General features: G+C 39.4%; 1 protein-coding gene across 1 annotated transcript; it reads right to left on the bottom strand.

The window, feature by feature from the left end:
- Positions 1-1,000: 1,000 nt before the first annotated feature.
- COPS5 (COP9 signalosome subunit 5) lies at positions 1,001-13,414 on the bottom strand. The gene is made up of 8 exons (XM_084260318.1): positions 13,175-13,414; positions 12,811-13,045; positions 10,125-10,253; positions 8,807-8,872; positions 7,289-7,374; positions 4,447-4,558; positions 3,708-3,856; positions 1,001-1,342 (listed from the first exon to the last, which is right to left on the bottom strand). The coding sequence occupies exons 1-8, from the start codon at positions 13,330-13,332 to the stop codon at positions 1,258-1,260; spliced, it is 1,020 nt and encodes a 339-aa protein (XP_084116444.1). The 5' UTR covers positions 13,333-13,414; the 3' UTR covers positions 1,001-1,257.
- Positions 13,415-13,646: the final 232 nt, after the last annotated feature.

Raw genomic sequence — 13,646 nt, 5'->3', positions numbered from 1 at the left:
CAAACTATACATCTGATGCCTGTCTCAACTTTACTACCTCTGATTAAATGTGTATGTCCTATACTGTTGGATGCTGCTGCTTTAAAACTCTTTATGAATTTCTGCAGGCTATCTGCATTTCCTCACGGAATAATAACTTTGTGGTATAACTTGTATCTTAACTTCAAATACACTGGAATCCATTTGGCTGAAAAGCCCCAAATGAGTAATAGCTATTAAAATTTCCAGACCAAAACAAAAGCAAAACCCACATCAAGGCGGAATTAAGGTTGAAAAGGAGTATCAGTTACTTAAGGTATAAAGCATAATGGCATATTGCATAAAGCATAAATTATCCCAGAAGTAAACATTCCAAAACCCCCAGGAAACTCAGGATTAAGGATAAAAACCTAAAAGAAATCCAAACATCTTGAATTATTGAAATGCAGCATGAAAGCCTCCAAAACAAACTTAAGATCAGCCCTGCAGCAGCACCCTGTTGTAAGCCAGCAATGATGATTAATGAACTTTACTATCTGTGCCCCTAAATTAGCCTAATGTGTATTTCAGAGATAATTTTTCATTTTGTTGTTTTGCATGCAAGAAGTGACTATGACAAGCAACAGGAAGCGAGCAAGAGAATAATAATGGTATAGAACCATATTATTAGTTTTGCTGTGGAACTGGTTGTTGACTAATTAGAAATATAAAATGTCCATTGCCTGTTTGCTACAAGGAAAACACTGTAGGATCATACATGAATGTTTCATCACTGTGAGAAGAAACCATTTCTGGGTGGACCAGAAAAATGAAATGAGGAAAGGCTTCATTAGATTTAATAACTTGTTAAAAAAGATAAGCAAATAGGATTTAAATTCTTACAATTAAGCATGGAAATGAAAATCTGAGAAACAAACTTCTTATATTGTGTAGGTTACCTAGCTAACTGAGTGGACAGAACAATAAGAGAGAGAGATGAATGTCTGTGAAAAAAAAAAAAAAAAGGCCCAAAACACTAATTTTCAAAATTGTTTTATTGCAGTTGGATAATAGAGATAAATACCCAAGAGCAAGATCCAGTAAGTCACGTTTATTTTTTCTTTTGGAACAATTCTCTGCACTGGTTGTGTTTTATGATTAAAGAACAAAACGTTGCACTACATTTCAGAACATTTTGTTCTTTAAAACTGCTCAGACAGGTGGGAAATATTGAAGTACTACAGAAGAAACCATGACTTTTTTTCTGCTTTGGAGATGTGTATCAGCTGGTGATGCATTTCAAGCTATATTAATTTGATTAAAAAGTTTATCCTTAATAACCTGAGACATCAATCCATGTATAGCTTCTATGGTGGTCTTGCAGCTGAAAAACAAGCATAAATTCAAGGTTGGCCAAAAACTGAACTGTCATTTTATTTGAAGATATTCAGCTGTTTTGGAAGTTCAGGGTGCCCACAACCCCATGAATCTCTACTGTCCAGAAAGGAAAAGTCACACACAGAATTCTGCCATTGTTGCCAATAACGTTTTGTTACTTATAAAGCAAACTGCCTTAGCACTGTGCACAGAAAGACCGATTCCAGAAAACTTACTTATCTGGGAATTCAGGACATTTTGCATTAACAACAGCAAGGGAGCTCTGTGGTCATCTGGACCAAAAATAAGAAAAAATAAATCTCTGGGGGAATGGAGCTACCAGCTGTTATCAATGCCTGAAGGCTCACTGTATTCTCTACCTTACCTCCTATGCCCAACCCCAGGCCAGCAAGTGCACAATAACCACAGCACCTCTGAAAACAACTTCACAGAGAATATTAAAGGAAGAGTTTACAGAGCTCATCAGTCATTAGTTCAAAATAAGTAACATGCAAAACCGCCGAGAGGATTCCTATGGTTCCCAGTTTCATCCAGTGTGCCTGGCTTAGGGAGATGTAGCATTAAACTATGAACTAAAACCATCTCAAAACAGAATATACAAATGCAGAAGATGAATCAGCCCTGAAGGCATGGAGGAGAATAGGGACAAATTACTACTGGACAGATAAAGAAATCCTAAGCAAAGGAAGCCAGCTTGGAGCACAGTTTGCCTAATGTGCAGGTACTCCTGGGAAATGGCTCTTTAGATTTGTATGTACAGTAACAGAAGGTAATCATATAGGCAAATGTACTGATGCTAATGCCTTACAGTATCATTTTTCTTAAAACAGGTACACCAAGGAATCCTGCAGCAAACTTTGCAACCTTATTTCTTGATAGTAATTTGGGTGCCACTGAATCACTTGTCCTGGTATCTGTATGAGTTTTCTACCATCTTTTCACAGGAAAGATTATTAGATAAAGAAAAATGTGCATCTGTAGAAGTGCTACAGTTCATTTTGGGAACTACAGTAGCCTCTGTTCCAGAGAAAAGCAGAACTGATGACAACAAAAATCCTTTCCAGTCCTGCAATTTATAAACTAACTACTTATGATGACTAAATGAAAATAGGAAAGAAAAAATGTTTAGAAACTCTGCAAGAAATAATACAGCAGGATGATCAGACGACTTATTTTTGGAATAGTTGTAAGCACATGAGAATAACGTGAAAGTAAAATGTGATCAGTATTTTGGGACACCAAACAGGGATCAAAATCAAAGCAAACTTGTCAGCAACTCCCATCCTCCTCACATCTTTAAAGGCTTCCTGTTGCAACTGTGTCACTAAAGGAACTGGGAGGTGTCACTTAACCTGGTTGTTGTGAGTCTTAACTCCACTGCAAATAGATTCTGCAACTGAAATGGTCTAAGTGGGTATCACCTTCTATAAAGTCACTCCCCTCTCCAGCTCACTCAGGTGTAAGAGCTGAGAACATTCCCTAACAAGGACACAAATACACAGAAGACACAAGTACAACAGCAGCTCTGATTCTATCCAGTAATGACTATATTACATGTGCAGGTAACATAACAAGGGTCTGTCCAACACAAGCTCACTCCTCTATTAAGGCAAAGCCCATGTTCACCTGAGTCATACTGAGCAAGATAGAACTCATTTAATCATAAATTGGTCTCTTCATACAAGACCTCTTGATTCTTTTACTTATAAATAAATTCACCATTCATCTGGTATTGAAAAAAATCAGTTAAATATAAAGGCCAGAATGTCTGTAATCCACTTCTTAAGAAACAAAAAACCCCACAAAACAACAACAAAATCCTCATTTGCAGAAAAGAGGATGTAATAATTAAGAAGGATGAAAAAATTAAGTGAATGAATTTTTAAGTGAATGAAAGTATTATACAAGTGTAATTGAAACTTACTGGACTGTTAGCACCAGTTTTTAAGCTCATGTTCTAGGTAATAATTTTATTTACTGTTAGTTGAAACCAAATTAATTACATTAAAATGTGCTCTTTTCCAGCAATGCTACCATTTTGCACTTGACAGAAGACATCTCTCTGCTCTGTTGTACACTGATGCAATTTAACAGGATTTTTTTGTTTTAACTAGAGTTGAATTTATTCCAGAAACAAATACTGGGAAAACATTGTAGGTTTGATAAAGGCAAGATTTTCTTAAGCTTTCAAAAAGAACTAGTGACATTTGGAGTCTCTCATTTCTATCTATACTCCAGTTAATATTCACAGGTTACAGTTTAACTGGTAGGCTACAGTTAAAGGCAAGATAAAAGTTTAGAACACAATTAACACTTTTTATAGGGAAGGACACCATGATGTGTTATCTTACCTGTCTCTTGTTGCTTTTGCAAGCTTGTCTTCTGATTTCTTATCATGAGTCTCTAAACCCAGCATGAAACTGCCCCTTCCAAGCTGAGCTTCTGACTGTTCTAATTTTTCAGACAAATCAAAGACTTGGCCAGTGGTGTAGTCAGCATTCTTAGGAGAAAAAGGCAACAAACATACTGAAATCTAAGTTATACATTCAAGCATTTACATGCAAAATAAACAAGATCTGAAAAGAGCCTTTAAGCCCATAGGTCTTAACCCTTAACCTGCACGTTTTAACCCTTATCTGCAATTGGTGTCATACAGAACAGGAGCAGCACAGGAGTGGTGGCTGAGAGAGCAGAAGGTGAACATCTGACAAATGAATGCTCATTACCTGAGAGGCACTCTATTCCTTTCTGCCCGAGCCCTGAGTTATGAAAGAGGAAGTAAAACTCAGTTGATTTTGACCAAGAGAAAAGCTACAAAATTGGCTTTTGCAGAAGGCAGGTTTTGATGATGAGCTGTTACACTGAAGGTCTACCTGTAGCATTTCTGTTGCAACCTCATTTTAACAGTTCTGTTTGTGTTCTGGGGTTGGGGTTTTTTTAGTGTTATATTAAGGTATCCTATTCATTACAGTGCAACAAATTATTCCCACCTTCTACTTTTAAAAAGCATATGTATTTTTACAGTAGGGGCTTGGGCTTTCAGCACTAATGAATCAATCTATGCACAGGATAGCACACTGCAGTACTTACAGTAAGCAAACTAGAAGAACTGAGAGTGTTCACCCAGTACTTGTTCCACAAAAGCTCAAGCAATTTACGATCCAAAGACGATTTAAAGTATGAGACTTCTAAAGCATAATACCTTTAAAAACAAACATGCAGAGAAAAATAAGCTTCCATCTAAATACATCTTATTTGGCTGAGAAGCCCAATGTAAATGCAACTCAAAAACCCCTTATTAGTGGCAAGTATCTTCAAAAATTCAAAGCACTGAACAATAAAAAGTCACTCCCAGTTCCTATTTTATCTCTAAAAGATTTTCCATAAGTATTTAATATACAGCTTTAACACAGATATACATAATCCCCACTCATACTGCTGTGGTCTATTTAATGAGATTGCAAAAGCTTTTAAATTGCTCTCTTAACTTCTGCAACACAACGGTGCCTTGTTCCATGCTTGAGATCTTCAATACTGTGGTAAGTGCTACTTGGGGACGACTGCGCTTTTCCATGTACCACCTCTAATTCAATTAGGACTGTTTGGTAGCAGTAAATATTGCAAACAGACAAACAATCATGCATTCCACCACACCTGCTTTGAAAGCCAGGCTCTACTGGCGCTACAGAATTCACTGGAGATGATAAAGCAGACAGAAAGCTGAGCTGTGCAAAGTCTTTAGTGTAGGTGAATTACAGCAACGTTAAAGAGCTGTATTAAACTTTATTTTGATGAGGAAATTCTTTAGCAGATTATCAATAATCTCTTGAGTTCTCTGGAAAGTTATTTTGCTTGGCATTTCTGTAAGAAATTCCATCCAAGATAAACGTGCTTTAAAAATCTACCAAGATACCACACTTAAATATTTCGGTGATAGAACAAATACCCTTATTTCACATATACTTACAAAAGCAAGGTACCAAGTCAGCTTTTCAGAGAGACATGTGGCAGATGGAAAATTAGAAATCCAAGGAATTACAAAGTCACTTAAAAAGATTAAATGGAAACAGTTTCACATTGGGCACTGAAGACAAATTAAGGAGAGAAGTTTGACCAAGATAATCCAGACAGCTACTATGAAGCAATCAGTAGTAACTGGCTTCCCAAACAGACAGGATCATCAAGGGTCTAGATATGAAGTCTAGGAGTGGCTGAAGGAACCTGGAGGCTGAGGAGAGACCTTATCACTCTCTACAACTACATGAAAGGAGATTGTAACAAGGTGGGGGGTTGGTCTCTTCTCCCAAGTAATGAGTGATAGGACAAGAAGAAAGAGGCTCAAATTGTGCCAGGGCAGGTTTAGATTGGATGTTAGGAAACATTTCTGCACCAGAAGTGTTGTCAATCGTTGGAACAGGCTGTCCAGGAAAGGGGTTCAGTCACTACCTCTGAAAGTATTTAAAAGATGTGCTTGGGGACATGGTTTAGAGGTGGTCTTGGCAGTATCTTAAAGGTCTTTCCCAAACTAGAATAAACCACAGAATCATTAAGTTCTCTAAACTTTTAATTCTTAGTCGTGCTACCCATACTACTGAGAGGACACCACTACTCTTTTGTATTATCAGTAATTCAGTAGAGTGACAAATTTCCAGTTTTACTTCCCTCTGTTCACCTAACTGCTGTTTCCTTCTCAGAAAGAATGGAAAATATTTTCTTGTTTTGGATGGAAAAAAATAGCTTGTACAAGAAGCAAACTTCCTGAGATGGAGATTATAATGATAACTATTAATCACTTTCAACTTGAAAAAACCCCACACTAAATGAACTCTCACAAACTGGCCACCTCTAGAATACAAAGGATAAAACTTATCCCCTCTATCACGACTAAAAGCATGGGTTAATGGCCAATGCTAGACTTAAAAGGACTAGAAAAGTCTAGAAATTACAGTTCTACAAAGATTCCTGTGTAGCTACTGTTCTAGATTTTTCCTCAAATGGCACAAATTCCAACTGTTATAATTTCTTCATCTTCAGGGTCAGACTTTGCATGCAACTATGACGCACTGACATCCATGCACCAGAAATGTGAAAAAGACTATGCAACAGCCTACAGGATACACTGATGGCGACCTCATTGACAAGTTCTCCACACACCGGTGCTTATGTTGTAGTGCTTGTCAAACATTTGAAGGTAGAATTGAAACCAGGCTGTGATTGAAAGAAGCAGTCCTATGTTTCCTTACCTGTTCTTTGCAAACACTGTCTCCAGCACCTGTCTCTCTTCTACACAACCTTAGCTTAACCAGCAAGAACATGTGTTCCCACAAGTTGTATTAGATCAGGGGACTGATGTAGGAAAACAAATGCTGAACAAGTAGGTAAATGTAGCTATGAGGTGATGAGCATGTGGCTAAGGGACAGAACAGCTAAAGGATGGTTAAAACTCAACTATCTCTTTAATTCATGGAAAGTAAACTAGCAGTAATTCTTTCTGTTGCTGATGTTACCCTTGCAGCAGCTCCACTTTCCACTCTTGCCAAAGACAGAAACTTAACGTGCTCAGTGATGTGGGATAAAGACACACAGCGCTTGCCACTACTCAGAAGATACATAACAGCCTCCCTAACCCTGCTGCTAGATCTACACCTGACCCTTTCCTCCCTGTGCTAAGAAAGTGCCACTTCTTAAAGGTGTTCAGGAATCAAGTGCCAAAGCTTTTAACCAGGTTCACCTTCACCTCCATAACACTTCTCCTTAAAGTATCTCCTGATAAATGACAGTAACACTTTTTCACAAAAACCAACAGTGCTAAAGCAGCAAAGGACTTCAAGATCTGAAACACCAAGATAGGTACTGACCTGAAAACAAACAAACAACACACACCCTCACACACACAGAGCTTCTGCTAGTTTGTAGTTTTCACATTACTTACTGCTTACAATGTACTCCAAAGTCTTCTATTTTATTAAGTGGAATAGTCTGGTATTCAGAGGGACCTTCATCTGGAGGTTTATAACCCTAAAAATTGAACAAAGGGCAAAGATGACATGGTAATTTTGGGACACACTAATTTTGGGACTTTTAAAAAAGCCTCAACTCTTTGAAAGCACTTCACAAAGTATCCAGCTTATGCAATTCTGGTTTATTTTCCCTATGAAGAATGAAATTTCCCCCAGTAGCCTGCAATTTGGAATTTTCTTGGATCTTGGGTTTACATTTGGCTTTACTAGCTGTCATTACATATGCAGATCTATCAAAAAAGCACGTTGGAAGCAAACTAGTTGTCATAGTTGAGACTTTTTCAAAGTAAGATGGCAAGCCAGAGCCATCTATTTTGAAAGCTATTTCAATCCTCTTTTAAGGGAAGGCAGGAGGCACAAGATGAGGGAAGAAACCTCCATGGCTTGGATATACCTTAGGGATACATAAAACTTCAGTTACTTATTTAGCCAAGATGGTGCCACTCACAGGTACTGACTAGGCAAGAACTGCCCATACACCACTGTGAGACCTCACTAAAAATATTCTTCTAATATGCATTTTCTATATACAGTTTGGTTTTCAGGTGCAGGATTTCTCTTCCTGCTCGAAATTCTGAAAGCATTTATGAAGTGGTTTTGCCTACAGAACTGAATATTCATCTGAATCAGAAATTGCTATAAGACCTCTCATATATTTGTCAACACAAAAATAATGCTGGAAAGCAACTAGGAACTGCTCACAAACATTTTTGTTAATTACAGTTTTACTGGATGACACTCTAGTGTACTTGATTAGTCAACAAAAACTGAAAAATTGAAGGATATGCCTGAATTTTGTAATACTGAAATCAAACAGCAGTTATAATTTCTGCCAGAAGTATAAATGGAAGACTGTATTGGGAGATCTAGATCTCCAATATTTCTGTGATTTTCTAGGGGTTTTTTTTTTATCCTAACCCTTCCATGTTGTTTAATTAACTTGATTTTTTAATACATTATTTTGTGAAGATTAATAATATTTGAAAGAATTAAGTAGAAAGTTATGAACCTTCCATTTCTAAAATGAAAAGCAGACTACAACATATTAAACATGCTATTAACATTTATGTTTAGGACTACAAAATGATAGAGGAGAATGAACATGAATTTATTCTGATGAATGCTACCTAGAACTATAGCCATTAAAAAGAGCTATATGGAGCTATATAATTTTAGGAAAGCTCCACTACCTAGATGGCCTATTTCATTTAACACTGCCAAAAATCTATGAAACCCAAGCTATAAGTCAACCTTTCTAAATGTAATCAATATCCAAAGACATGCAATAACCAGTATATCACCATGTCTTTTAGAATGAACTATGCACAGCAGATCAAACTGTCAGATGATCAAACTGCAGTAATCTTTAGAACCAATGCATTATTTAAGACAGTTTAGTGATCACACCCTAGATAATTTTAACTATTTACCTTAGGATATGTCCTAAATGCTCCAAGATTTACTTTTCCTGCAGATATTGTTCTTGTTGGATCAATCTGTAGAAATACAGGTAATGTTTGTTATTTTTGTGTTATAAATTATTACAGGAATAAATTAACTTTATTGAATAATACTGTATACATAATTACTATTGTACAATAATGGTATTTCAGGAATGTAATCAGCACAAATTGTATCAGTTTTGTCATAAACAGTGCTTTTTCAGTTAGCATCTGTTGGTATGAGACTCTCTAAAAGATGAGAAAGCCTTCTATTGAGCATTTTTTCCAAACTCTTTTTCCTCATTTCCCAAATATTTTGAGGATATTTCACTTGAGAGCAATCAACAAACCACAGTAAACCCCTGCAATTTAATCTTACAAACACTAGAGGTAAGAAAAACAGTGCTGCGATCTGATGTATTTTCGTTGAAAATACAGGAAACAAATGAGGAAATCTCCTTACTGAGATATGTACTAACACCCTACTTAATTTTCAGATCAATTAAAAAAAAAAAAGAAGGAAAAAAATAGAAAAAAGCAATCCCAAGGAAACCATTCCAAAATGGTGAAATTATATCACTACATAGGAGAACGCACATGGTGGAAATACTTAACGGTCATTTATACTTTCCAAACGAGTTACATATCCTCTCTGTCAAAGTTATATTGTTTCTTCCTGAATAATTTTTCCTTTATTCCCTGTCTTTTATTTCCTTCAGTAGCAATCCTTGTACATGTAATATCTAAAATAAGGGTTTTTTTTTGATGTCAAATGTGATCTGAAGCCTGGAAGGTCCTGAGGGGCCAGAAGAAAGTCTTCATTTTTTTCTTCAAAAGACACTACATTTCCTATTATCTTCTACCTCGTACTACGTCACTGATTTAATTTAAAAGGCACTTTAGATGCAAAGTAACAGAACTCAGCGTGGATGCCTTGTTCTATTTTGACAGAAAAAGCATCAAAGAGAACAAAAGAAAGCGATGCTCTTCTGTTGCAAGAGGTTGATCATGGATCACTCAACATATTTCTTTGCAAAAGCAGCAAGTAGAACTTTCAGAGTAATATATGGAGCAGGAACCATACCTGGAACAGTGCAGCAAAAAGGGCCTTGGTGAGCAACACTACTGGTTTGACCAGTATGTGGCTAACAAAGCACAAGTAATGTTACCAATTTAGAATTTGGATCTAACGCTTCCACCATGCAAAACGAACATTATTAGAACGCCAGCAGACAAAAATTGAACAATTACTCCCCTCCCAACATAATTTGCTATGTGGCTTTACCAACTATCAGCCAGTACTTACCACCACTGCTACAAAGGGTTCCTGAAACTGCTGGTTAAGCATCTGGGTACTGACATCGATCCCCGAGAGCCAGCAGCCATAGCCAGGGTGACTGTGGTACCAGCCAATGGCATTTTCTAGACGACCAACCTAACAGCAGGGAAGGAAAATAAACCCAGTGTCAATCTCTATTCCAAAGTATCAGCTGCCCTCTGTTGGGTCTTCAAGCATACTACAACATGGTGATAGGAAAAGGAATACACACAGAGCTCACAATGCTAATTTACTAACACTAAATACTAAACATACACCTTATTTTGCTAGACTGTTTTCTAGAAACCATACAACCGGTAGTAGTAGCATTCTCTGTTGGAGCTACTACCACAGAAGAAAGAACTTCAAGGAGCCAGGAGATCCTTCTTCAATGACAGCTGAAGAGATGCCATGTGTTGAGGTGGCAAGCAAGCTGGGACTCTTCATCACAGAAGAGAAATTTCTCAGGGCAGTTATCACATAAGTAGTATAATATATATAAGCATAATCTCAAAGAATATGTGCTGTATATATAGAATGAACATTCATTATTTAGTACAGTAACACACCTCAGGATTTATTGCCAGAGCATGCCATAAAAGCCAATACATTAAGTTTTGAGATGTTTAGAATCAGAAAAATCTTAAAACAGGATTTTCCAAATAATAACCCTGACTATCTTTATAAATACGGGAAGAAAAACTAAAGCAAAACCAAAAAATCCCTGGAGAATGAAAACCCATTGCACCCAATTTTGTTAGCCTCTCTCACAAATTGCTTCCTGGCTGCTCCATACAGAGCTGAATAATTTTGGCACAGCCCTATATTCGAGTTCTTAACTAAAAGGTGTGTGTTTGGATACATCCCCTGCTTGGTTTTGCTAAATACTGAATAGGTCGGGAAGGTTACATCAGAAAAATGTTAAGTCAAGTCAGAATACACAAATTGCTTACTGAGTGAAACACGTATTTCTTTACATGTCCCATAACACAGAGGAGACTTAACAAAACACTAGAGAACATGAGTTATTTTTCAAAGCCAAACTACACATTTTATCTGTATGAACATCAGATCCTGCCTGTGAAGAAGCAAATAACTGGAACGTTGGGATCTGTAAGGTACTTATGCAGGAGAACGGATCAACTTGCAATCTAATATTAAAACAAGTTATTTCAGGAACAACTGCTTGCCAAAACCAAATGTGGAACAGCCACCGTCCAAACTCTGCCACAGCACCAGCAAAGCTGAGCGACTGCATCTGCACACAAGTTCAACTTCAAGATTGTGAAACCAGCCATGGAGAAAAACTGTACAGTGCAGCAACCAGAAAAAACATCCTATCATACCAGTCCTTCTACATAAACCTGGACGGTTTTAAACAGACAAACTAACTGTATATTAAACAATACTGATTTTATGCCATGTACATACTATTTTGAAACCTATTATTTCTACCTAAGGACTGAATAGCATGGATACATCTTTAGGGAAAGGCCTATCTTCAAATTGCCTATCTTTCTGCAACAACAGTATGACATTAACAGCTTCCAGATAAAAGGAACTGGATTAAATAATTTCTAAGTGTTCTTATAAAAAGGGATGAATTATTTTTTAAGAAGTTCCAGATATACCTACTGCTGGATTATGTTCACTCTCTTCTGATGTTATGATCCAGTCTAATTCACACCTATTTAAATATCTCTAACTCAAGTTGTGAATAGAAGCACAACTCTCCAAAATAACCCAAATACTGTTCTGGTATCTTCAGTGTAGGGGGCTCTAATTTTAGCTGGTGTAAAACACTTCAAGTATTAAAGAGAAGACAAAGGGTAAACTGGGCCTCAAAATTATTTGAGCTTGTAGAGTTAGAGATACTTCACTGCTTATTTGCAGTATAGGATTGTCCTATTTTGGAAGAAGCATGTCAGCAGGTGCCCTGACACGCCACGCTTGTCCCTACATCAGGCACAGAGCTGACTGGTATTTCTGTTATCCTTCTCCATCTGAGAATTGTACTGCATAGTCAAGCTTAGTATGACATGACCAATGAATGCAGGGCGACAAAGAATGGGAACAGACCCCTGAGTTCACCTAGTAAATTTCCAAATTATAAATTTGGAATGAATAATTAAGTTGCACTGAAACTTGCTTCTTTCTTGATAAATGTATTTTCTTTTTTTAATGAAAGCAGCAGCATGGCTATGCAGTAACACTTCAGAAAGCAAGAAGGTAAGAACAAACACTGTATCGCTGATCTCTAAGTGGTATCTCTGACACATGCATATTTTGGATTTAATTTTGCATACTGTTTTTAGAAACACACTCCTTCCTTGTTCCATCCAGAAGCCACCAGCTGCAGCCACAAAAACGCTTCCTGAGCAATAAAAAACACTTATAAAGGAAAAGAGAGTTCAGTACTTTATGACCTACTGTAAGGCTTGGAAATATGTATGTGAAAATATTTAGAGAGGCCTGTGTTCTTTGCTACTGACAAGAGTTCTCTTAGCCACCTTTGAGAAAAACCAGGGCAGCTGGACAGGCACTCCATCATGGTGGCAGGTGGGAGGGGGCGGCAGGGAAGCCTGCAAACTCCAGTAGGTACTGCTGCACGATTAGCTGAACAAGATCTGCAGCCACACCACGGAAGGAAACACACTCTGGCCCTTCTCCTCACCTGCTTTGCGTTTTCAATGTACGCAGCCATGTACTCGTAGGCGGCTGCCTGAGCGTTGACGCGAGTCTCGGTGCCCTCCACCGGCAGTGCGAAGCTGTCCATAATGATCATGGTTTCTCCATCCACCTTGCCCAGCATGAGCCCCATCACCTCCAGGTTGCCCCCTGACCTGGCGTGCATCACCATCTTCAGGAGCGCCAGCGCCGAGATCTTGCAGTACTTGAAGTAATGGTGGCTGCAAGAGAAGAGGCCGCGGAAGCCATCAGGGCCGGCCCCGCCACCCGGCCCGCGCCTCAGGCCCCCGCTGCCCGCCCGCCCGCCCGGCCCTCCAGCCCCGCCGCCTGGCCCGGCCCCTCTCGCTCACTCTTTGGTCCAGGGCTTGGCCGCCAGGATCTCCTGCTGCTGCCTGCGGTCGTACTTGTAGATCTCGTCGATGCTCTGCGCCTCTTGCATGTTGTTGGCCAACTCCCACGTCTTCTGCGCCATCCCGCTCCCGGAGGCGCCGCTCCCCGCCGCCGCCATCGCCCCGCTCACCGGGCCCGGCCCTGGCCCTGGCCCTGGCCCCGGCCCACCTCACCACCGCACCGGGCCGCCGGCGGAACCAAGCGACGCGCGGCGGAGGGGGCCGCGGGAGAAGGTGGTACGGTCCGCGCAGGCCCGGGGCGGGCGGCGCTGCGCCCCCAGCGGGGGCCCTGGGCGCTGCGCCTCGGCCCGGTCACTCGGGCAACTGCTGGGGGCCGCGGCTCTGACAGGCGTGTTCGGGGACTGCGGTGCGTTCTCCGCCTGGGCCAGTCGGGCGGCCGAGCGCTGTTTCGCGGGGACCAGCTCGCGAAGGT

Source organism: Gallinula chloropus (assembly GCF_964237585.1).
Source record: "Gallinula chloropus genome assembly, chromosome: 2".
Taxonomy (NCBI): domain Eukaryota; kingdom Metazoa; phylum Chordata; class Aves; order Gruiformes; family Rallidae; genus Gallinula; species Gallinula chloropus.
The sequence above is the reverse complement of the archived record's forward strand: the minus strand, read 5'-3'. Positions and strand labels throughout refer to the sequence as shown.